This window comes from Callospermophilus lateralis, chromosome 19 (genome assembly GCF_048772815.1).
Source record: "Callospermophilus lateralis isolate mCalLat2 chromosome 19, mCalLat2.hap1, whole genome shotgun sequence".
NCBI classification, from domain to species: Eukaryota; Metazoa; Chordata; class Mammalia; order Rodentia; family Sciuridae; genus Callospermophilus; species Callospermophilus lateralis.
In genome coordinates, this window is record NC_135323.1 from 38,084,849 (window position 1) to 38,111,102 (window position 26,254).

The following is a 26,254-nucleotide window of genomic DNA, read 5'->3' on the forward strand; positions in this document are numbered from 1 at the left end:
GCTGACTAAATCGAGAAAATTTATGAGAATTTCAAAGAATTAATACTGCTTCCTAGGTGTTCAGACATTGACCCTTTGCAGGGTGACATGGGTCTTTCTCCACACACACCCCTGCTGATGAGGAGCAGGAGCTGTGGATTCCCTTGATGGCCTCCCTCGCAGCACCTCTGTGACCAACAGGCCTGGAAGGCACAGCTGGCTTTGGCTGCTTTCCACCAGGCCACCCTTGCACCTCAGTGTCGCTGTCTTTTCAGTCAAGACCTCTGTTTATTTTTGGATGGAAGCTGATTGCGGGGGTGGGGTGGGGTTGGGGGTTGGGCAGGGCCACCCCAACAGTCTCAGATTTGAACCCCTGGATGTCATCAGGTTGCCTTGGTTATGCCATGGGGGAGGGGCTCAGGGCCTCTTGAAGGAAATGGCAGAAGACCCAGAGAATAAGGGGCTCTTGGGTGCTGGGAAAGGTCCCACCAGAGGACACCCTAGCTCCCTGCTTTATCAGTGACAGGAGCTGGGCTGTTAGGATGCAGACTTGCACAGGGTGAGTGTGGTGTCCACACCCAGAGCAGGGTCCACACACACATCTCCAGGGCTGCAGTAACCTGACTGTGGTGCAGGGAGAGACCCCTTCAAGTGCCCCCTCTCCACTCTCTCCCCAGTCTCTCCAAGGCCATCCCCCTCTCCCGAGCAACCTCCAAGGCCACTTCCTTCCCAGCCTCCTCCAAGGCTCCCCTCCCCCACAGCCCCTCCAAGGCCATCCCTCCCCCCTTTCCCTACCTTCCAAGACTCCTGCCTCCCCTGCCCCCTTCAAGGTCCCCCTCCATCCCTCCTCCAGGGATATGCCTTCTCCAGCCGGAGGTTCCAGCTGCCTGGTACCAGAGGGGTCACCACAGCCTGTGGTGGCCAGCACTCTCAGGAGCCCAGGCTGGATCACCATGAGGCTGGAATTAATGGAACCCAGCTGTCTGCAAAAAATGTCGATTCATTACCCAAATTCATAAAGACAGGCAGACAAAACAACAAACAACTACAATAAATAATTTAATTAAAATTCCAAACACAAAAGCATTAATGTTAATATTTGATTGTTGGAAAATATACACAGCCTTTCCCCATGTTAACATAAACACTGGCTCATGGTAACAACACCCACTGAAACAAAATCATTTAGGCACTTGGGTGTAGAAAGTGCTGAAGAATAAAATACAATCTTTACTGCTGCTCCCCATGAGGTCTGAGGAGCTGTTCTTAACACAGCCAGCGTTACTGATGAAAACCGGTGGCCATGAACTGGCAAGGTCCAGTTCATTTAAAATGGGAAAACTTCCACCGATAACAGATAAAACTTCCAATTCCTTTCAGTCCGAGATAGACCCAAAGAATGATGACATTTCCTTTTAACTACTTTGACTTTTTTTTCTTCATTCTTGAGTAGTTAAGAATGTGACTGGTGGGCACTTAAACAGGACAGGACCCAGGGATGCACGTGAGGTTCAGGAAAGTTAAGTGTCTGACAACTCACTTTCCTGTGAGGTCACTGGCCTTCAATTTTAACCTTAACTCAGATGGGATTTTTGGGGCCTATGAATAAAACGAAAATACAGAACCACCAGCATGTCACTCAGAGTAGGCCCAGAGCACCTTCCTGGAGGATGAACAGCAGGGTTGTCCTGGTGCGCTCTTCTTGCTGTGGTCCTCTTGGGCTGCAGGCAAGGTGTCAAGGCTGTGAATGAGACCGGGGAGGCCGAGCTGGGTGCTGGCCCCGAAGCCGGTGGTCACTGAGCAGTCGCAGCAGCCTGCATGTGCTGTAGGAGCTGCTCACAGTAGGTGGCTGAGCGGTGCTTGTGGATGACGGCCTCGGTCTCCCGTACTAGGAGGTCTGGAAACAGCACGCTGCCCTCTTTGAGGACCTCTGCAAAACAGCAAAACCCCTTGAAGATGCCAGAAGCCAAAGGCAAGCAGCCTTGTGCTCCGTACCCAAGCTCCCAGGTCAGAATGTGTGAGCATTTCGCAGGCTGATGAGGTCACAGTGTGGGCAGAAGGAACTTAAAACAGTCCCCTTGGAGCTGCTGGGGAACACAGAGCGGGCATCGTTTATGTGTCCGCAGGGCCTTGGTAGCATCTGAACCCAGGGGCTTTACCACTGATCTAAACCCCAGCCCTCCTTTTATTATTTGAAAAATAACATTTTTATTTAAGAATCAAAATGTAATTAGTCATTTGTGATATGCTTCTTGCTCAACAGCGGGTCTAATTGGTAGAGGTATTTACAGGGTTGCTAGGATGTGAGGACAGGGAGTAGAAGGTAAAGATATTACAACAATGTTGTTCAACTTTGATGTTTTCTTAAGGCCTTTCCTTACCTTCTGAGTCATGAAATTATTTCACTTAGAAGTCTTTCTTCCATTTACTTCCTACCAAAATTTCTCCTTCTTTTATCTTTTCTAGTTCATATTTTAAAAAAATTTTGTTCTTTTTAGTTATATATGTCAATAAAACGTATTTTGACATATTATACATACATGGAGTATAACTTCCTATTTCTGTGGTTGTACATGATGTGGAGTTACACTGGTCGTGCATTCAGATATGAACATAGGAAAGTGATGTCCGACTCATTCTACTGTCTTTCCTATTTTGATCTCCCTCCCTTCCCTTCATTCCCCTTTGTCTAATCCAGTGAATTTCTATTCTTCCCTCCCTCCCCTTATTGTGTGTTAGCATCTGCATATCAGAGAGAACCTCTGATCCCCAGCTCTTTTTATTTTGAGACAGGGTCAGTAAGTTGGTGAGGTTGGTCTTAAACTCAAACTCCTGGCCTCAGTCTTCCAAGTCACTAGAATTGCTTAACAAATTGTAGGACAATGCCTATGTAAATTTAAATATCACATGAACAATGAATTCTTGCTTTATATAAATATATCCCATTGGCTGCAGTGGCCATGCCTGTAATCCCAATGATTCAGGAGGCTGAGGTAGGAGGATTGTAAGTTGGAGGCCAGCCTCAGCAATTTAGACAGGGCGTAAGCAATTTAGTTAGAACCTATTGCAAAGTAAAAAATTAAAAGAGCTGGGGATGAGCACTCCTAAGTCAATCCCAAGTACCAGTTAACAAACAAAAGCCACATGCTTCCCCAGCAGGTGTTTGAGCCAAAGCAGCAAATGAGGTGATATTTGACAGGTAATTCCTGCTCCTGCCACTCCCATTTACTCCCCGTGGTTCTTTCCCTCTAGTGGAGGCCTCTGGGCATCGCCTCACTCTACAGACCCCCTCCAGATAAGCTGCCCTCGCCACACTGACCCACCTGGAAGGATTCTTAGAAAGGTGAAGCCTTTCCACAGACAAGAGAACACTTTTAAAAATGGGAGTTCATAACCCACTTGAATCTAATGTATGAAATATGATGTCAAGAGCTTTGTAATGTTTTGAACAACCAATTAAAAAAAAAAAGCGGTGTTACTGAAAACATATTTATTTAAATACCATTGGCATTTTCTAAGCCTTGTTCTGTGCTGCAAATGAACTAGCTTGGAAATGGACACTCTCCATAAACTATCACTGGTGCCAACCTTCAACACATTCTTGTTGCAGACCTACTGTGTGCCAGTGCCATGGGCACTGCAGGCAGCTGGAGTCAAGAGGGACGCCGTGGGCACTGGCAGTCGTGTCTTGGAGAGAGGGGGCCTAACTGGGCACGCAGGGCTGTGAGGGTGCGGCAGGGCTGGTGGGCCTGAGTCTGTCTTGACAGGGACAGGAGGATGGGAGCCAGTGAACCCTGCTGAGCCCATGCTGCTGAGGGTGTGAGAGGATCCAAAAGGACCCTTGGGCTCTGCTCCATGGCAGCTGGACACTTACCTGGGTTCAAGAGCAGAGGCCTGCCAGAGATGTGGACCTGGGTGTGCTTGAGGTCAGGAGTGAGATCTCCAAGGGGGGGGTGCTCTTGGGACAGAGATGAGAAAGCCCAACAACAGTGGATGGTGGGTGGACACCAGCTAAGCCTAGTGCTGCCCAAGGTAAGAAAGGTCACAGAGACCACCCCTCTGGGTACCCTGCTGAAAAGGTGGGAAATGGCAGCAGGGGTTCACGGGGAGAGGCAGGCAAAGGGTCTGTGTTTTGTTTTCCTACTGAGGGAGAAGTAATGGAGCATGCAGGGCAGACTTGCTCCAGTGGGCCTGGAGAGGTCAGAGGGCCTGGGGCCGTGGGGGATAGTGGCTGTGAAGAGGGCTGAGCAGGTGGCAGGCAGGGTGGGTATAAGGAGAGCAGCTCGGGCAGCCCTGGGTCACAGGTATCTCCCTGGTCAGCATGCAGCCGACTCAAGGGTGGTGGTGGTGGATGCAGAGGTAGGCAAGCTAGGTGGGACATGGAGAGGCTATGTCAGGATTTAGTGCCTGGGAAGGACACTGTTAAGAAGTAAAAGCCAGAGCTTCTGCCTGGGCATTGGTTACTGCTGTTGGTTAAGCAACTTCCAATCAGCCTCTACTCCCAGCTTCCTTCTGTTATCCAGAGCACTTCCATCCAGTGCCTAGATCTCTTTGGTGCTGGTGTGACCCTTGTTCTTAAGACAACTCGATGCCATGACCCAGCAGCGATTTTTGAAACATGCTCTGAGAGTCCAGGGCCCTTCAGGGATCTGTAAGTCAAAACTACATCCACAACACACTCAGGGCGAGGGGCAGTGGCTGTGCTGAGCTGGGGGGACCTGGCAGCTTCTCCCTGGTTCATTCATTACTTTTGCTAGAAACCACAGTTGATGTTGACAACTAACAAATCTGGGTTCTGTGATGTGGGTATGTGGCAGAAGAGGGATGGAGGGAGTCGACCACTCCAAGGGGAACAACTGGCGGTATTTGTGGCCAAGGATAAAATTCAAGCTTTCAAGCAAGGAAACAGGATTAGAGAAACCCTGCCTTTCCCCCAGGAGCCTGGCCTCTCCTGAGATGGACACTGCTCAGTGAGAAGTGTCCACAGGGGAAGATGTGCGTGGCTGTTGCTGGCATCACAAAAGCAATGTTGCCATCATTAAGTGCAAGATGGACTGATGGGCTGTAATGGAGGGGAGTACGAGGTTCCTGAGGTGTCTTCCATTTGCTGGGTAAGGAATCTCAGGAACCAGTGTCTCTCCGTTGGTACCACTGGTACTATATGGTACCAGAGGGGAGGACCCACAATTATCTGAAAAGGCTTTAAAAATGCCTTTTGAGGGCTGGGGTTGTGGCTCAGTGGTAGAACGCTTGCCTCGCATGAGTGAGGCCCTGGGTTTGATCCTCAGCACCATATACAAATAAATAAATAAAAGAAAAAAAATGCCCTTTGCTACTCCAATTGAATGTGAGGTGGAGGTGGGGACACATCTTTTTCCGGTTTCAACCAAAGAACTACAAGCCCCACAGGATTGGATGCAGCGGCAGATGTGAGAATCTAGTCACCTCTCATCAAGCTGGATGTTAGAGAGAGTTGCAAAATGTAAGAGCTCCGCCACTCTTCTGCTGTTTTGTTTTAGAAAATATGTTTCCCCAAACACAAGTTATTTGTGTTGTTACATAATGGGTTTACTGTTATGTTAGTTTTCATTTTATTTTTTTTTAGTATCAGGGATTGACCCTGGGAGTGTCCTACCAAAGAGCTAATCCCCAACCCTTTTTAAATTTTTTTTTTTTTTTTTTTTTTTAATTTTGAGACAGGGTCTGGCTAAGTTGCCCAGAGGGCCTTGAACTTATGATCCTTCTGCCTTGGCCTTCAGAGTTACTGGGATCATAGGCATGCGCCACCACTCCCAGTTACTGTTATTTTAAATGAATTAACAATTACTAAAAAATTTCTCAACTTTTACTTCCTCATTATTGAAGGCCTTTGATGTAATTCAGTACCCATTCATGATTAAAAAACTGAAGAAACTGAGGTCAGACAGAACCTACCTCAATATCATAAAGCAATCTAGGAAAAACCCAAAGCAAACGTCACAGAAAAATAGGAAGCATTTCTTTAAAAATCTGGTACAAGACAAGAATGTCCACTGTCACCACTCCTGTTTAACACTGTGCCAGAAACTCTAGCCAGAACAATTAGGCAACCGAAGGAAATGAAAGCGATAGGAATAGGAAAGGAAAAAGTCACGTCATCACTGTTTGAAGATGGTCTGATTCTGTACCTAGAAGATCTAAAGAACTTCACCAAAAGACGTTGGAGCTAATAAACAGATTTACAAAGTAACAGGTTACAAAATCAACATACGAAAATCAACTGCTTTCCTGTATACCAACAACAAATCTTCTGAGAAAGAAATCAGGAAAACAATTCCATTCACAATAGCCTCAAAAAAATAAAACACCTAGGAATAAATCTAACCAAGGAGGTGAAAGACTTCTCTATTACTACAGACTTCTCTATAACTGAAAACTAAAGAACACCAAAGAGAGAAATTGAAGAAGACCTCAGAAGATGGAAAGGCCTCTCATGTTCATGGACAGGCAGAATTCATATTATTAAAATGACCATACTACTAAAAGCAATACATAGATTCAATGTAATCCCCATCAAATTATCAATGACATGCTTCACAGAACTAGAAGAAACAGTCCTAAAATTCATTTGGAAGAATAAAACCCAGATAGCCAAAGCAATTAAGCCAAAAAAAGCAGTGCTGGAGGCATCACGATGCCCGACTTCAAGTTACACTGCAGAGTTAGAGTGACAAAAATGGCACTGTACCAACAGAGAAACAGACATGTTCTACCCTGTACAGTGGGACAGAATCCAAGACACAGAGACACACCCACACTTCCACACTCATCCAATCCTTGACAAAGGTGCCCAAAACATACACTGGAGAAAAGACAGCCTTTTAAAAACAAATGGTGCTAGGACAACTGGTTATCCAAATGTAGAAGAAAGAAACTAGACCCTTACCTCTCACTCTGCACAAAAATCAACTCAAAATAAATCAGAGATCTTAGAATTAGATTAAAAATTAGAAGAAAACATAGGGTCGACACTCCAGCATATAGGCACAGGAACGACTTTCTCGATACGACCCACAAAGCTCAGGACATAGTGCCAAGAGTTAATAAATAAATGGGATGACACTGAAGGACAAAGCTTTTGCACAGCAAAGGAAACAATTAGGAATGTAAAAGGAGAACTCACAGAATGGGAGAAAATCTTTGCCAGCTATTCTTCTCACAGAGAATCCTATCTAAAATATATAAAGAACTCCAAAAAACCCCATCCCCCCCAAAAAAAAAACCCTTTACACCAAAAATCAAATGACCAAATTAATAAAATAGGCAAACAAATTAAACAGACACTTTTTAAAAGAAGAAATACAAGGGCCAACAAATATATGAAAAAAAGTTCAACATCATTAGCAATTAGTGAAATGCAAATCTAAACTATGCTGAAATTTCATCTCACACGCCAGAATGGCAGTTATCAAGAATATAAACAATAATAAATGTTGGAAAGAATGTGGAGAAAAAGGAACACTTTTTAAATTTCTCGATTTTTATTTTTTAACTGTAGATGGACACAATACCTTTATTTATTCATTTTTATGTGGTGCTGAGAATTGAACCTAGTGCTTCACATGTGCTAGGCAATTGAGCCACAACCCCAGCCCCAAAGAACACTTTTATATTGCTGGTGGGAGTATAAATTAGTACAACCACTATGGAAATCAGTATGGAGGCTCCTCAAAAGGACAGGTATGGAACCACCATATGACCCAGCTAAACCCATGTCTTGGTATTTATCCTAAAGAATTGAAGATCATCACACTATAGTGATACATGCATACTCATGTTTACAGCAGCAATAATTCATAGTAGCCAAACTAAGGAACCAGCCTAGAAGTCCATCAACAGATGAATGGATGAAGAAAATGTGGTATATATACACAACAGAGTTTTATTCAGGCATAAAGAAAAATGAAATTATATAATTTGCAAGAAAATAGATGTAACTAGAGACCATTATGTTATATGAAGTAAGTCAAACTCAGGTCAAGGGTCATATGTTTTTTCTCATATGTGAAAACTAGACAAGAAAAAAGGAAAGAAAGGTGGGGGTAGAGTTCATGAAAATCAAAGGGAGACCAGCAGAGGAGAGGGACCAAGGGGTAAGAGGTGGGGAGGGCAGAAGGAATGCCGGGGACGATGTTGGCTGGATTACGTGGTCATCTTGTGTACTGTGTGAGTGTACAAATTTGTAACAACAAACCCATCAGTATGCACTATTACAATGCACCAACAAAATAAGTGAGAAACCATTTTCTCAACTTTAATTCCTACGATGGTATCAGCACTAAAATCACAGAGACAAAGCTGGGAGGGACGGCCACAGTCTCCTGAGTGCAGCTCTGCCCCTGGTGTGTGGAGGCACAGGGCCATTAGCTTACCTAAGACTGCATCCTGGATGGTGCGCTCGGGGTCATCCAGGTGCACGAGGAGCTCCCGGTACAGGTACTGAATGCTGCTCTGATAGTAGGCTCTCCCCTCGGAGCTCTGGACGCACTGCAGCCAGGTGAGCAAGGTGGAGGCCGCTGTCAGCCTCACTTCAGTGGACACGTCATCCAGGCGCTTCAAGAGCTCTAAGAGGAGCGGCCCGGACAGGAGTGAGAGGGTGCAGGCCGACACTTTGGGTGTAGAGATCCATTAACAATATTTAACCCACAAACTGGAGGCACTTGCCCTTAGGTCCCACGAACCCATACCTTGAGGGAGACACCAGGCATTCAAGCTCTGAAGCCGAGGCACTCTGTGCTGGCCTGGGCCTAGGTTGTACTGTCTTCTAACACCTGCCTGCAGGCTCGGCAGCTCCACTTTGCCCAGCCGCTGTGCCCAGAGGCTCCAAGATGTCTATCATATACAGGCCTCCCAGGCTGGCTGCCCATCTTTCCCAGCCAGCAGCTGGCAGGGGGTTGGGTTTCTGACTCTTCCTCTCACCACTGTCGCCTCTGGATAGGGTTGAGGCAGTGACAGTGATGGCTCTGAGTTTGTTTCTACTGGCCACTGTAACCAGGCCACTCTGCCCTCCAAAACCGAACATTCTTTCCTGATGGGTGAAACTTTCAAAGTAAGAGAGTAAGATTTTTAACCACATCTATACTTTTCCCCATGATCTTAAGAAAACCTTTGGCATCTGGAGGATTGGTATGGGTAGGAAGAGAAGGTGCTGATGGGAGAGGCACATGGGTTGAATGTGTCCTCTATCCTGCATGGAAGGCATGGAAAATATCCAAAGTTCAGGGTGTCCCACAAAGAGGGGCCTCTGGCTTCCTCATGAGACACCTATGTGCTCCCAAAGGTGGTGGGCATCTGCTGTAAACTGTGCAGAAGACGCACATCTCCACATCTAGGACTAGCACAGGGGAGGAAACTGCCCCAGGCACGTAGCATGATGTCCACACATCCTGCGAGGCAAGCACATCACCCTGGCTTCTCAGGATGAGGAATCAAGTGAGAGTCAGGATGTGTGCATGGCAGCCAGGGCACAGAGTCAAGTGCAAAGGCACACTCCTCCAGGTCTAGGAGCGCCTGGGTCAAGTCCAGATCACATGGGGCTGGTGCTTCCTCATGTAAACTCTGTAACTGCGGAGAGAAGAGGCTGCCTGCAAGTTCACTTCTGTCACAGCTGCAACGTAACTGATGGAATTGATGCCTCCTGTCAGGGCTGGTCCTGCTATTCCCATTCATCACAGTGGGTCAAGGTGTCCCTCCGTCTCTGGGCAAGTAGGCAACAGTTCTTTCAACACATCACCTTAAGAGCACAGAGGGGCACTGAGAGGTACAGGAACCTTCTGAATTCTTTTGTCATGAAAATAACCACACCTCTGCTGTAAACTGCAGGACAAACCCCAACATGTGCAGTCTCCTCCTGGCTTTTCTTTTTAAAAGCAAACAGCAACCAGACTGACCTGGGCAGTCAGCAAGTCACACTGGCCAAGCCTGCCCCAAAATAGAATCCTAAAGACTGTCGGTGGGAACAAAACGTCTGTTTCAACAAAAATAAAACAAAAACTTTAAAAAAGCAAAGCTGAGAGAAGAGATGAGAAGGCTCTGGACTTCAAGTTTCTTCAGGAGGCACAAGTGTCTGTCCTGCAGCGGGACTGAGAGTCTGCAGAGGGCTGCGCACTCCTGTCTCTCCCAGGTACCTCCTAACTCCTCTCAGGCCACACCTCACCTTCTCTTCCACGCCTTCAACACACTGAGCTTTAAATTCCAGGACTTATTTTCATTTACAGAAGTCTTTAAAGATCATCTTTTGGAAATTAAGTGTGTGGGTGCTCCCATTTTAAGAAATAAGCAACAACAGACATGCATTTTTCCAGAGCTTTCTGGGTGTTTTTTTTTTTTTGGTGCTGGGGATGAACTCAGGGCCTTGTGCAGGCTAAACAGGTGCTCTCCCACTGAGCCCCACCCCAGCCCCTACTGGTTCTTTTCACATCACCTGGCTGCTCTTTATTCCTGCCTGCCTTTTGTTTTCTCTGGTGTTTTTAATGTCTTAGCTTCTGATGAGAGAATGTGAGGCAGGCCCATAACCTACCTGCCCATTGCTCTGGGGCTGGCCTTCTCTGTTCTTCTGCCACTGTATTTACAAGCTCCCCCTGAGCCACTGAATTTCCTTCTGAGTTCCTGGTTTGGTTCAGCACATCCTTTTCTTGGTGGCTCCTAACTGACCACCTGGCTCCCACCCCTCCTGCATTCGTCTCAGTCTGGGCTGTCGGTTCTGTCCCTGTCTGCTGCACAGGGGCACGTTCTCCAGTGTATTGTGAAGGAAGCTGTCCTGGATTTTATTTTCACAGTGAGAGCCTGGCCACAGCACCCGCCTGACCAGGGGTCCCTGCTACCCTTATTGTCATGTGCCCTGGATGCTGTGGACATGGAGTTTTGTCCTCCCCCCCTCACTCTGGTCCAGAATGTCCACCTCCCGCCCGCCATGTTATACTCACTGGGTGTTTTATATCTGTCATTGCTGGATCTGACTTGTAGAACCAACTCAGCCAGAAGTCAGAGTGCTTGACAGCATTTTGCCGGCAAATGGGAAAACAATATGCTTTGATGAACAGTGTCCTACCTGGATAAATCTTGATGAGCTTATCTGGATCCATTGTGTCACCAGCTGTCTTTAAAAATGTGTTCAGGACACGGCAGGAAATAAGCCGGGTGGTCTGGGCGTCCTCCTCCAGGGTGGCCAGCACCTGTGGCATCAGCGCTTCCCGCACTTCCTGCATCTGCAACCGGCCGGGGTGTGAGGGGATGCCGGGAAGGTGTCCTGCCCATCAGAACACTACTTGGCACCCCTGCCTGTAGAGCAGTTCCCAAATCACAGACATCGTGCAGTCTGAAGGGCTGTTTTGAAAGTTCTACTTAGAAGTAGATTTATTTTAAAACTTGCACAACTTGAACATTTTTTATTTTTTATTTTATTTTTTTAACTATTTATTTTTTTAGTTTTAGGTGGATGCAATATCTTTATTTTTTTATTTTTATAATTTATGTGGTGCTGAGGATTGAACCCAGTGCCTCATGCATGTTAGGTGAGCACTCTACCACTGAGCCACAACCCCAGGCCAACATTTTTTATTTTAATGTGGTCAGCTGACTCTTAGCAAGGCCCAAATCCTACTACCCAGCGCTGTGCAGGTCCAGCAGCATCTAGAGCATTAGCTTGAGTGACAGTCCTCCCATGTGCCAGGAGGGGGCGCTCACATACTATGGGTGCCCAGCACAAAGGCCTTGAGGAGGATAAGACATTCACAAGGCCTGGCAGGAAGCCATGGTTTTCTAGCTTGCAGATCCCTGCACAAGTTGGACATGCTAACAAGCAGAGCAAAAAGCCTGAGGCCTGTCCCCATTCAGGGACCCTGCTGTTAAATTCTTAGTCTTGTAAAGGATATTCAATAAATAAACCAAGAGGAGGAGACCAAATCCTTGCCAGACCCCCAGGTTACTCGAGGGCACAAAGCCTGTGGCCCCAACCCGCCAGCCCCCAGGTACAGCCCTCTGTGCATTCTCTCACTCCTTGTAAGAAAAGCATTGTGCGGGCCCCATGCATCCCCAAGTGAGGCCCCAGGTTTCCTACTGCAGGTTTCCTTCTCATACCCAGACACGTCAGGCTGTCCCTACCTGTGTGGTTGACAGGATGTCGCTGCTGGTGAGCGCCCACAGACAGGACACGGCAGCTGTGCGAATGGCTGCAGCTGTTCTCCCTGCTCTCCACTGCAGATTGGGAGCCAGGATGTCCTTCAGCACCATCTCCAGGTAGCCGTGGAACTGCCTGGAGCCAAAGCACGAAGGTGGGTGAGGGAGGCAGATGGATCCACGCCAAGGAAAGCACTTTAATTTGGGAAATGCATTGGGCTCAAAGAGCCAAACAGGAAGCACTGGAAGTGACACCCACAGGAGAACTTCCATTCCTGGGGAGGAGGTGGCCGAGGGCTAGGCTGCTTCTCTAGTGGAAGAGGGAGCTGCTGCCCAGCCACCAGGGAGAGTCACAGTGGGCATGGCAGGGCTGCTCTTCCAAGGACTCTGGTGGCCTCTTCTTGGACCAGTGGTAGGTCCTGGTTTTCGGGGGAACTCTACAGTCTGAGGATGTGTTTCAGTCTCTTTAAAACCAGGGGCTGCAGCTCCAGTGGCTTCATGGAAAAGGCCTGAGCTACCTTGAACCCTGCCACAGCAGCTCCCCGGCCCAGCAGACACATCCATCTGTGTTCACTTTTCGGAAACTGGCCAATGGGTTCCTTCGACCACGCAATACTCCACCTCAGCAAGGGCAGCAGCTGTGGGGCCGCCAGGCTTCAGGGAGGGAAGAAGCTCCTGCCAAGAGCCAGGGCGGCTTCATTCTACTAGTGGCCAACTAGCTCCCTGAGCTATCAGGACAAACAATACAGAACCTAGCCCGTGCACTTTCACCTCAGCTCTGTAGCTCTGCATTTGCACGCCTGAGTGCCCTGATAAAATGGCAGAAGCCTCATATATCCTGCTGGTTCCTGCACCTGCAGGCCCTTCCTGACAGGTCCTGTCTCCAGTACCAGCTGTGCCAGTGAGAGACCACCCCACATGCGTGGCCCTCTCTTTTGAAGGCTCCAGGTGCTTGCCCCCAGCAGGGCTTTAGGGCCGGGAGGGAGGTGGACAAGCAAACCTGGAGGGGGATGCAGCTGCATGTCTGCATCGATGTGTTTTAATTTTTAAGCACAGAACTATCATGTCCTGCAGTGATTCACAAGAGAACTTCTTGGAATGACCAAGCGCCCTGCACCTGTTTCTGAGATGGTTCAGGTAAAAGTGCCCTCAAAAAGTTGTGGGCTTGGGGCTGGGGATGTGGCTCAAGCAGTAGCGTGCTCGCCTGGCATGCGTGCGGCCCGGGTTCGATCCTCAGCACCACATACAAACAAAGATGTTGTGTCCGCCGAAAACTAAAAAATAAATATTAAAAAATTCTCTCTCTCTCTCTTTAAAAAAAAAAAAAAAAAAAAAAAAAAAAAAAAAGTTGTGGGCTTAAAGGTGAGAGTGAGTACTGAGTGCTGGCTGGACCCTGGCCCTCAGGATGGCTGTAGTCACATGGTTCCATGAGACCCTGCCACAAGCACCATTAAAACAAGGGGAGTAAGAAAATGACAAATTCCTTTGAAATAGGAATACTGTAAAGATGCACACCAGGCCCTGCTATCATTAAGACACGTCCGAGTGACACATCCAAGAGGTCCCTTCAAAACAGAGGACCCTGCTCTGCCAAGAGGCCTAATGGAATGGGACAAGGCCCAAAAGATCACACACATCACCTTCCCTGGCAGCAATTTTTTTTTTTAACATTTATTTTTTAGTTTTCAGTGGACACAACATCTTCATTTTATTTGTATGTGGTGCTGAGGATCGAACCCAGTGCCCCGCGCATGCCAGGCAAATACACTACTACTTGAGCCACATCCCCCGCCCCCTGGCAGCAATTTTTAAGTAAATATTTTACTCTCAGGTTGGCAAAATGTTCCCAGTTCACAACCAATGGGGACTGGAGTGAATGGTGGCAGCCCGGGATATGTTCCTGCACCAGCTCCTCCCCACATCTCCTCTCAGATGCTCTGGCGAGAGCAGGAGCTGTGAGGAGGAGGCAAACAGGAGTGAAGCATCCCTTGGCAGGTCACTCCACAGGCCACTCTAGGAGGGAAGGCCCTGTCACAACCAGGCCTGCAGGGAGCCTGCCAGCCACAGGAGCCAGGGGCCTGCATAGGACGAGCATGCTGGGCTGGCGGCTGGTATGCATCCTACTCTGGAAAGGGACCTGCTCTCTAGATACACCCAAAAATAGTATACCCGGACACGAGGCAGTCCTGCCCAGATGTCCCTCGCTGTCACTTTGGGGTTTCTGGTAGATATAAGGAGGCCCTGGGAGCCCTTTAATAGTCCATGTGTGTCCTGAACCTGAACCTCCCGGTCACCTTCAGGTGCTGCTATCTGTTCTCTGAGGTGCTTGGCAGTTGCTGACAATGACCCCACTCTGCATGGGCCACAGCCAGCAGTGGCTCCTCCCCACAGTCCAGTCATGTCAACTAGACATGTTCTATCACATTATGATCCCCAGGTAAAAAGCAAACGACATCGTGTTTTAAATCTTTCCTTCACCAGAACAACTGTACTTTGAATAATCTGTTCTCCTGATGCCAATCTCCTTCCATGAGGAGCCCTTAGTACATCTCTGGAATGCTGGGCTCATGGGCTTAGCTGTGCTCATGGAAGAGTGTTTGCTGTTCTTCTAGATAAACGGTGGAGTACGGAGAGGCCATGGCCTGGCCAGTCCTCACGGCTGTGCTGCCTCCCGGTCAACCACGTGTGTGTCTGCCTGCTTGTGGCTGGCTGCCAAGGAGCTCATTAATGCCATTTTATGGACCCTTCTAGCCCTGAGGTTTTTGCAGACAAGCAGGAAACAAAATTTCCTGACGGCTGGCTAGAGGCCCAATAGCAGAGAGGAGATTAGGGTTGCAATCAAAGAGAAGTGTGAATGACTAAATTATTTCCATAGGAAACTTTACAGTTGTGGCTACACTCTGCATAGACTGGCTTGTTCCCTGGCAGCGGAGAAGTCAGGTGTCAACAGCCAAAACACTCAGGTCTCCATCTGTGAGACCCAGGCGTACAGGCCCCACCGCCTCTCCTACCTGCTCCTGGTCAACTGGGGTGGTGCCCAGTGTGACTGTGGACACTCTCTGACTGACAAAGGAGGACAAGCAGCCTGGCAGTGGCTGGCCTCATCCCCAGGTCTCCCCCCTTCAGAGTAACCTTGGGATCTGAAGCTGCTCCTCCTCCAGATACTGGTTCTCCTTCTCCATGGTCTTTGTCTGCCCTTTTCTTACTTCAAAGCCGTAAGAGTGGAGGCCCTTTCTGTTTTAATGCTTACCTAAAAGTTCTTTAGATAACAGGAGACTATGTCTAACTCTAACCATCCACGGTGATTCAATCAGTTCTTTGTTAGGTTTGAAAGGTACCAAAAAGCTTTTAAAATGGAGAACAGCTAATATATAAACCATTAATAGTTAATGTTCCCTAAAACTTTTTCATTCAATGGAATTTTAATGACCACACTAAAACCACTTTGATTTAGTGTCTCAGTGTTTCTCGCTGTGCACTACTGTCCCGATCTTGTTGTTTACCCAGTGAGGAGAAACCCAGGGCCTCAGGTCACCAAGAAGCTCAGGGGTGGCCTCAAGCTCCCACCTTAGACCTCAGGGGGAGCGCTGCCCTGTAGAATGGAGAAGGGCCCTAGCTGGGCTCTGCACCGACTTGGAACCAACCTACCCCTGTGAGTCAATGGTGTCCTTGGGTCTTAGCAGCACTGAGGAGAGGACAGAGAAGAGCTTCAGGCGCATGTGTGGGTCTTTGGCAGGTTGCAGACAGGCCCGCAGGGTGGGGACCACGTGTTGCAGCGCTTCTCCAACAGCAGGGCCTGTAAGACAGACAGACGGGGCTGTGGCAAGCTGTAGTCATCCCGTGGGGGCCTGGCTGAGAAGGAAAGAGACCCAGGAGCACGTGAGCTTGGGAAAGGCCTGCTGTGGCTCACATCACAAGAAAAAGAAAGATAGACCAGAATCATTAAATACATGTACACCCATATATACATTCTTCCCATACCACGAGGAGACTTCACATATAGGTTGGCATTTGATCTGAAAGCTCACTGAATTATGGCCCCAAAGAAACAATCTCTGCTGTCATACTGACTGATGTAAACACGGGCCTCCCAGAAAATTCTTCACTGTCCTGTGCCAACAATCAGGACTTCATAGTTTAGAACGAATACAAGTTTCTCGAGCCTATATTCTCTTCAACAAGTTTTTTGCTAATTCTGTGATAAATTAGAGAACAAGCCAAGTGACTTAAACTTTTGCTCTTTTAAGATTCAGCATCTCAAATCCCAGAGCTGTCTAAGCCTTTGAGATGGAAACAGGGAAGCCAGGTGCTGAGGGTTCATTCATCCCTGGAAGCCATGTACAAATGCTACCAAGATGTTGGAAAAAGGAACTGATGTACTAAGGAGTGGGATCCCCAAAGTATAGGTTTGCTCAGCATAGCATGGGTGAGTGCCAGAGGATTGCTCAGACTCTGTCAACTCTGAACAAGTGACAAATGTATCAAAATGTTCAGATGAGAGAAGGAGAGAGAACATTCAGAGTAAATATCAATCTCCCAAGACCGAAGTTCTATTCACAAAAAGTAGAGGGACAAGACGCACAAAGGAAAGTGTAAGCCTCAATGGATGCCTTTGGCCTCCCTCCTGCAAACAGTTTTAACTTGAGCATTTTACCAGCTATTCTTTACAAATTGAGACCCAACAAATTCTTATTTATATCTAAAGTCTGGGTCAAACACATACTAACAAAAATAAAGAGGGAAAAAAAATCCTAAAAAATGCAGGTATCTATCCTTACTTAGGTATAAAGATGGGTGAATTTAAGCACCCAGTGAAGAGCTCTTGATACTCACACAACACTATGCTAGACTTGACCTTGGGAAGAGAATGTCAACTTTTGCAATGGCAGGTGTGGACCTGCAGAGCCAGCATCCACAGGGGCTGGGCATCCACGTAGCAGTGGAGCTTCTGGGGTGCCACTCCGGAACATGGCTGGCATTGTGTGGATCAGAAAGTGTTTGGATAAAGGGTATTAAACACACAACTTACACAAAAACGCTTTGGTAAGTTAAAAAGTCGCTACATGCAAAACCAGGAGGTAGCACTTTCCTAAGAAGCTTCTGCCATCTGTGGGTCTGCCTTCCGGGTCAGACAGTGTGCAGGGGAGCAGAGGCTAGGCTGTTTCCAGCACAGCCTCACTCTCTCCTTAGGACACAGAAACAGCACGACAGCCATGGATAGACAGTGACTACACCCAGGGAAGCAGCCCTGGCCATGGCCTTTTAAGTCAGGGGAGCCGACACTGCTGTTTGGGAACTGCCTTTTCAAATGGAAGGCCCAGCGACGGGTGTTCAACAGACAGTTAAGTCCAGCATTCTTGTCGACTGAGGTGAGGGGTGTGAAGCTGCAGCCTGACCCTGTACCTCTGGCTGTTGATCCTTGGACACATCCCTGGACTCCTGGGTCTGTTCTGCTCTCTGTGTGATGTATGAAAATGTTTGTGCAGTGCTATCTGATATCATCACAGTCCCTGATGGTGTGACAGAGAGGACAGGGCCTTAGCACGGACCCTAAAAGTCCCCCTTGATCGTTCATGTCTAAGTCTCAAAAAATCACAATGGGACAGATCCCAGTGGCTGCACTGTGTCTCAAGCACACACACCTCTTGCCAGCACAGGGCAGTCCAAAAGCTTGAAGCTCAGCGGGTGGTGGGGGTGTGGCGGGAAGGTTCTGGACCTGAGGCCAGTCTGAAAGAACAGTCCACCCACTGACCCTCTACGTGCGACTAGACCTGGCAGAGCTAGAGGCCACTAGGGGATCATGAAGTTTAGCTGGGTCCTCATCTTCCCACCCTGGGGGGCTGATGCGTTGTTGGGGTAGGTGTCGTCTCCTGTTTGAGCATTTACTCAGGCAGACTCTCTAGGGACCTAGGTGAAGGGCCTTCCTGCCGTAAGATGACACTATTTCTGCCTTTCTGATCTTAACTGGAAACAAGCTACCTTTGCTGGCCTAAATACAAAGTGAGCATAATGTCCCTGGGTCCTGGCATGGTGGCTGGAGTATGGGGAGAAGGGCCACGTGGCCCCCCAGGTTGATACCCCAGGGCTGCGGCTAGGTGGTACTTGTGAGGCAGTTCCTTGGGTATTAAGAATGTTAAAAGGGCCAAAACTCAAAGGCACAAAGGGCCTTAGGACCCTTGCCTTGCTGGTGCTTGCTCCCCTTGCCAGGGGCGCACTGCTGCCCTTGTCCTCCTCTCTCCTCCTGTCACACTGCCCTGCTCCATGGGGCTCTGATGGTGGCCAGGCTCTTCTCCTGGGGGAATGACCTTATCCTTTCAACTTCATGCTAGGTATTTGGATCACTTCCAATTCCTACTAGCACTTCATGCCCTGTTGAATATTTGGGCACAAAGCTCTTTCCACAGTTCAGATCAATTCTCCCAATGTGCCTGCTGAGCCAGCGTGGATACCCTCATTGCCCCAGGTGCCCTTCATAAGCACTGCCTGCTCCACTGCCTGCCACATCCCAGGCACTGAGCTGATGACACGGGGACAGCCTTGTTATTTTTGGTCAAATTCGATAGATGGATTTGCAACTTGTATTTCTTTATTACCAGGAATGCTGACAGCTCTCTGCTCTGGCCACACACCAACGCTCTCCCATGGCTGGAATGTCCTGCCTGCAGCGTGGGTCTGTGCTGTCCTCAGCTCCTGTGAGTCCCACACCACATAGGCCTGATGCTGGAGTTTACTGTGATACCTCCCTTTTTATCTGGCTTCATATAAAGGCACAGTTGTACCTATTTCTTTTCTTTGTAGCCTCACTTTCTGAAAGTTTTAAATGTTTTATAACTAAAAAGCTGTTCTCTCATAGGACTTTTTTTTTTTAAAAAATGATTCTTTTTCTTTAAAAAAAATTGTAGTTGCGGGCTGGGGATGTGGCTCAAGTGGTAACATGCTTGCCTGGCATGTGCGGGGCGCTGGGTTCGATCCTCAGCACCACATTAAAAAAAAAAAAAAAAAAAAAAAAAAGATGTTGTATCCACTGAAAAGTAAAAAATAAATATTAAAAAAAATTCTCTCTCTCTTAAAAAAAAATGTAGTTGTAGATGGACAGCATACCTTTATTTTTATTTATTTTTTTATGCAGTGGTAAGGATCGAAGCCAGTGCCTCACACGTGTTAGGCAAGTGCTCTACCACTGAGCTACAGCCCCAGCCCCAGCCCCTCTCACAGGACTTTTATAACTAAGCAAAAATTTTACATCTCTCTTATTGATTGATTGATAGATAGATACTGGGGATTGAATCTAGTGGTGCTTTACCATTTACCAGCCCCCACTCCCTTTTCTTTTTAGAGAGGGTCTCACTAAGTTGCTTAGGGCTTCTCTAATTTTCTGAGGCTGGCCTTGAACTTGCAATCCTTCTGCCTCAGCCTCCTGAGTAACTGGAATTATAGGCATGTACCACCATACCCAGACTACAAAAATCTCTCATATTTAAAAAACTATTCTAATCCTTTTGCTTTCTCCATTCATTACAGTAGTACATGCTCATCATAGAAAACTTGGAAAAAAACAGAGAAGAATGCAAAAATAATCCATACTGCCTAGATACTGTGTTGGAAATATATTTTGAGATTTCTTTTTGTTCTTTATTTTTAAAAATCAATTAATTTGGGCTGGGGATGTGGCTCGAGTGGTAGCGTGCTTGCCTGGCATGTGTGGGGTGCTAGGTTTGATCCTCAATAGTGTGTCCACCTAAAAAAAAAAACCTAAAAAATAAATACTTAAAAAAAATCAATTAATTTATTTTACAGTAGAATGCATTTTGATATATAGTACACAAATGAAACACATCTTTTCATTCCTCTTGCTGTACATGGTTCAGAATCACTCTACCAATATAATAATATACTGGTATATAATATAATCATATATTATACAAATATAATATAAATATAATAATGTGCTCTACCAGCACATAACTGACAAAGAATAACTCTGGACAAATGCACACACAAATGCACAGCAGAGACTCAGAAAAATACAGCTGGAATCACTGAATCAGTTTCAGTGGTGATTCTGGGGCTTAACATATTGCTAATATCCTGTCTTTTGGTGTTATGATATGAGATGTATGCACAAATTTATTTTGCAAGTTGTCAATCAATTATGCCAGCACCATAAGAAATATTTTAAAGTGGAAATAGAACCAAGGGAAATAGCCTCAGGTCCTGGCTTTCCTGCTAACTGCTGGTAAGGCCTATCTCTGAGGGTGTGCTCACCTAGCATTCCGATCTCTGCATCCTGGAGTAATTTGATATGTGAGATCCTTTTTGGGTGATAGTCAGTAAAAAGTGAAATTACATAGACAAGGCCCCTGGGGTCCCAGCCTGTGGGGAGGGGCTGGATGCTGCCCAGGCTTACACCTCAGTCTGTCGGCTGGGACGCTGGGTCAGTCACCGGAGTTCCCTGTGCCTCTCCAGAGACAAGAACACAAGAGGCTGATGTTTGAAGCAACTGGAGCAGTGTCTGGCATGAGTGTCAATGCTGTCACAACCCTACTCTTTCTACTTTCTTTTCTACTTAGAGATAATTTTGCACATAACTGACAAAGAATAATTCTGGACTTCTTTCTAGGCCTTGGAGCACTGGCCACCAAGACCAACCATGGTGACTGACTGCTATGCTGCACAGAAGTCACAGGCTGACAGAGGCACCCTGGACCCAGGGTGTGATTGCAACATGCACACCTCAAAGTGGCACCACTTGGGGGAGCCACAGGAGTGGCAAGGAAAGGGACAGTGGGGGCCTACAGACCAGAAAAGGCTGACTTGCTGGACAAGTCTGTCCACTTGGGAAATTGCAGGATATATGCAATGAACCACTACAGCTTCTGTTAATGGAGGCCTCATGAACACTCAGAGGTGTGTGTTCCACACTTGTTAGGAAGGGTCAGGCAGCAGTGCTGTTCCTTTCAGAAAAAGCCCACGTTTGGGGGCCCTGGGAAAATAAAGAAAAGCTGAGGCCTCCAAATGCCAAAGCCACTTTACTACATTCTTAGCACAACATGGCTGGAGGTGCTGAGCACCACAAAAAAAACCCCATATGTATCTGAAATATACAGGTTATATAAAAGGCCATCAAATATTCCATTTCCAAAGTATATTATGAAAAATGTGTGCCTGAAAAGAACTAAACAGAAACTTCTCAAAAGAAGAAACAAATGGCCAACAAACATGTGACAAAATGTTCAACATCTCTAACAATCAGGGAAATTCAAATCAAAACTACACGAAGACTTCATCTCACTCCAGGCAGAATGGCAATGATCAAGAATACGAACAACAATAAGTGCTGGTAAGGTGGCTGGGAGAAAGAAACACTTGTACATTGTTGGTGGGACTGCAGATTAGTACAATCACTCTGGAAAGCAGTATGGAGATTCCTCAAAAAACTAGGGATGGAACCACCATATGACGTAGCCATCGCACTCCTTGGTATTTTCCCAAAGATCTAAAATTGGCATACTACGTGATACAGCCGTCTCAGTGTTTATAGCAGCTCAATTCACAAGAGCTAAATTATGGAATCAACCCAGATGTCTGTCAATAGATAAAAGGATTAAGAAACTGTCATGTATATACATAAAATGGAGTTCTACTGAGTCATAAAACAATAACAAAAATATGGCAATTGATGGTAAAAGGATGGAAATGGGGGATAATACCATGCTAAGTGAAATAAGCCAAACTCAGAAACTCAGACATTGATGTTTTCTCTTGTATGTGGAAGCTAGATTAAAATAAAGGAAAGGGGAGCTAAAGATGATATAAAGTACCAATCAAAAAGAGATAATATAAAGTACTGATCAAAAAGACTTGAGATAGGGTCTTTCTAAATTTAGATTTAGGGCCTTGCTAAATTGCTGAGGCTGGCTTTGAAATTGTGATCCTCTGTCTAAGCCTCCTGAGCTGCTGGGATTCCAGGCATGTGCCCCTGTGCTCCACTCTAATATAAATTACTAGATGAGCAAAAGGAAGTCAAGTAGAGGAAGGGAATGGGAGAGGGGAGGGAGGACAGAAGGGAAAAGGGTTGGGGGGACCCTGAACTGAAATCAATTTCCATGCATGTATGAGTTTATCTGGGTGAACCCAACCACTATGCATAACTATAAATAAAGAGAGAAAAAAAGAAAGACCATGTGCTGGGACAGACTCTGAAGAGTTACCACACTTCAAAACAGGCCTTTTGGGTTGGGTCTGGGGCTCAGTGAGAGCATTTGTAGCAAGTACAAGGCCTGAGTTCAACCTCCAGCACCACAAATAAAACCCCAAATAGGTACTTGGCATCTCTGAGAGGTCTTGTCACAAGGCTCCTCTCCACAGGTAAGGTGACTGTTAGTCACTCTGATGCCCCAGTCAAATCAGATCAGTGACCTGCATCCTTGTTTGTGGAGAAGAGAGGTGGCTGTGGACTGAGCTGGGAGTTGGGCCAGCACCATGTGGGGCTCACCTGACTGGGTGACGATCACACTGAACTGCAGCAGCTCTACAGAATGCACCGTCCAGTCGCTGTGCGAAGCAGTCAGCCGCTCCAGGAGGGGGCCCATGTGTTTGCGATAGAGGTCCTGGCTGCTGGGGACATTCTCCACCGAGGCCAATGCATTCATAGTCTCCTGGGCCTAGAAGATACCAGTCACAGGTCGGTACGATTCTCATTTTTAAGACACATGCATTTATGACAGTTCAGTGCCAGTGGCACCCAGGGTTACAGAGCTCCAGGGCACAACTGCTCAAGAACCTTCTGATGTCGGGTGCGAGCAGGGACTGGCCACGCACGGACTGGCTATGCACGGACATGGGGCCAAGTAGTTTTACAGTACTAGGGATTGAACCCAGGGTGCTCCACCACTGAGCTACACTCCCAGTCCATTTCATATTTTTAGTCTGAGACAGGGTCTTGCATGTACCACTATGGCCGGTTCAAGTGGTTTAGAGACTATTTTCACCAAAGACTGTCCTTTCACCCTCCTTCACTTAGCTCTCCCATGCCCTCAGACCTCAAAGCAAAATCAGGTATGAAAATGGGTCTGGAGGGGACAAGGGCAAAGAGTGGTTAAATGTCAGGCTGGCCAGCCACCCATTCATTAACCTGAGCCTTCCTCCCAAGGTTCAAACACATGAGGAAGTCCTCCAGATCTTGGTGGCAGCTGCCCAGCAGCCTCTCCTGCCAGCCCATGGTGCTCAACTTCCTTCCTGTGGCTCCAAGGCACCACCTTGCTAGTGTTTATGGCCTCATTAGTGACAAGCTGACTGCAAAGACACATGCCCTTTGCAAAGGCTATTTTCAAAGGTATAAAAAAAGTTTAAAGAGGTCTCAAGAAAGGAAAAGGAGGTTAGCAATCCCCTTCAATGTGAGGCTCCCTCTGGAAGGAGCCCATAGGCCACCTAAGTCTCCCAGAGAGAACCAGCCCCAGGGTTGCTGAGAAATGGTGCTGGAGAGGAGCCACATTCAACACCAGCCAGGGAGCAACACCTTGGGTCCTAAATGGTCCTTGAGGCCAGGGGCACTGGTGGATGAGAGACTTTTAGTTATAAATACAGTGCCAGTGCGACAGAAATAATCTTGCAGAGTGGAACTGCCATTAGCACTGTGCCGTCGCTCTTCTCTCTAGACTTGCAGCCACACAGGCATGTGTGCACTCCTGAGACCCCACTGATACCTGCAGGTTCCTGAGGTTCCTTCTTTGCCATAGGCTCTGCAATTAACGGTCTTCCCTTCTAGATGCTAAAATACTTCTACAGGTAGAGGGGACAACCCCATGGCAACCTCATGCATGACTCATCCCAACTGTCCCACATTCCTTCATCTTGCTCACAGGACACACCCCAAACCTGACATCCAGATGTAGAGGAGGCCTGGAGAAGATGATCACATTTCCTTTACAGAGTATGGAGGGGTCTCTATCAGTCTCACCTTCTCTCCAAGGCCAGTGGCACCTGAGACAGCTATTATGGTCAGCAGCACCTCCATGAGCTGTAGGCTGGCTGCATTGCAGTCCTCCTGACATGTGGACACCAGGGCCTGCACACACAGCAGCAGGTGCTCCAGGTAGAGGCTCTGGAAGAGACCAGAGGACAGCACTCAGTGCCCCGCGTGTGCCACTCCCAGAGCACACGGCCCATGTGCACAGCAAAACCAGAGGACTCACCTGCCACATCAGTCACCAAAGGGCACAGTTTAGACAGCACAGAGAGAGAACAGAGGCTGAGAGCTAAAGGCTCAGCTCACTCTGTGAAATGCTTAGTGGTATTTTAAGTTACATTTTAGAAGTTCATGAACATCAGTGACGTGTACTCTATGTTTACAAGAGAAATGACGTGTATCTTGCTTTCACTTTAAAATAACTCAGAGCTCTTCCCGCTCTCCACAAGGGCTTTTTTTTTTTTTTTCAAGAGATGTAGAGGGAGGTTAAAGAACACAAGAGCTGCTGACCAAAGTGGGGGGTGGCACACAGAGTGGCATTTCTCTACTTTTCCTGCTTTTGTGCATTTTTGAATATTTCCATAAGGATAGGTTTTAATAAAAACAAAATTCTTATTTCAAAAAGTGCTTCCTGATGCAGAGGGGCACTAAAGCCTGGGTGGGTCGTACCATTTCCTTCTCAGCTTCAGGCACATCCACTACATAGTGTGGGTGGAGCGACAGGAGGGGCTGCAGCATGTGAAGACACCAGGTGCTGCAGAGTCCAAGAATCCTAGGCTTCTGTTCACATGTACTTTCTATGACATCCCTGTAGCATGACTGTCTTATGCATGCTTCACAGAGTATAGAATGAACTGGGTTAGTGCTCACATATGTTAATTTATACATATGCTTTAGAAAAAACTGTACATGTATTTGAGGCAAATGCTTAAATATATATATATATATATATATATATATATATATATATTTTTTTACTAATGGGGCATGAGCTCAAAAAAGTATGAAAATTATTTGGCTAGACAACAGAAGGGGTTCTAAAATTTCTTGACCCACTCACTAGTGCCACAGTGCACGCAGAAATTCCCCTGCATCCAGCTCTGCTCTGACCCACAGACATCCTGATCTGCAGGGCACCTGTCTGCCTACTCCCAAGAGCAGCTGTAGATTTTCGCTTTTATTCCACTCCTGATTTTCCCCATAGCCCTATTTCTTTTGGCCTGGATTTACTGATTGATTTCTAAGACTGCAATGAGATATGGGCCAATGTCTAGGTGACCCGACACATAAATCTAAGGAGCCACCATTTTTCAACTAAATCAAAGGGAATGCACTTTTAAAAGGTGTGCAATCCTCTCAGCTTTGGTGGAGAGGTCTCACCATAAACCCAAATGAGAGGTGGGCAGAGGGTCGCGGGCATCATCTGAGGAAACAGCAAGACCTTAGCATCCCTTGCTTTCCCAACCAATCAAAGGATGTTCCATGTCAGTCACACAGAGGAAAAAAGACACAGCAGGGGACAGTGCTGTCTCTTGCTTCTGGAATGCCATCTGCAAAAAGTAATTCACTAGCTAAAGCACCAGAGGTCTCCCACTGAGGTAAAGGTTATGTCCCTGTTCATTAAAGAGGATGAGTGTGCTGTGCTCACATTACAGCCTCATTTTGGTAACCTGTTGCTGATACATCCCAAGGACAAGAATCCAGTCTCCTTCAGTTGGGCCTAGGTACAGTGTCTGGGCCAGACATCAGAGAAGTACCTCTCACTACAGAGCCAGTCTCCCAGTGACCATGTCCAATTTAACTCACCGTGCACAAAATGGCTGCACAAATTCCCGTTTTAACATGGAATTTAGATAATCTGGTGGTTTTTTGGGGGGAGGGGGGACGAGTAGAGTATACTAGGGATTGAATCCAGGGTGCTTAACCACTGAGCCACATACTCAGCTCTTCTTCTTTTAAAAAATATTTTTAGTTATAGATGAGCAGACATAATACCTTTATTTCATTTATTTATTTTTATGTGGTGCTGAGGATCGAACCCAATGCATCACACATGCTTGGCAAGTGCCACTGAGGCACAACCCTAGCCCTGCTCAGCCCTTATTAGTTTCTTTTTTGAGACAGGGTCTCACTAAGTTGCTGAGGTTGCCT

At 47.0% G+C, this 26,254-nt stretch overlaps 1 protein-coding gene across 1 annotated transcript in view; it reads right to left on the minus strand.

Moving 5' to 3' along the window:
* Positions 1-1,025: 1,025 nt before the first annotated feature.
* The window catches only part of Dnaaf5 (dynein axonemal assembly factor 5), a 52,847-nt gene continuing 27,618 nt past the window's right edge, over positions 1,026-26,254 (minus strand). The window contains exons 7-13 of the mRNA XM_076840189.1: positions 24,095-24,238; positions 22,631-22,799; positions 15,784-15,931; positions 12,121-12,271; positions 11,069-11,225; positions 8,391-8,582; positions 1,026-1,909 (exon numbers count right to left, since the gene is read on the minus strand). Of these exons, the coding sequence (XP_076696304.1) occupies positions 1,773-1,909; positions 8,391-8,582; positions 11,069-11,225; positions 12,121-12,271; positions 15,784-15,931; positions 22,631-22,799; positions 24,095-24,238 (1,098 nt within the window). The 3' untranslated portion in view covers positions 1,026-1,772. The remainder of the gene's footprint in view (positions 1,910-8,390; positions 8,583-11,068; positions 11,226-12,120; positions 12,272-15,783; positions 15,932-22,630; positions 22,800-24,094; positions 24,239-26,254) is intronic.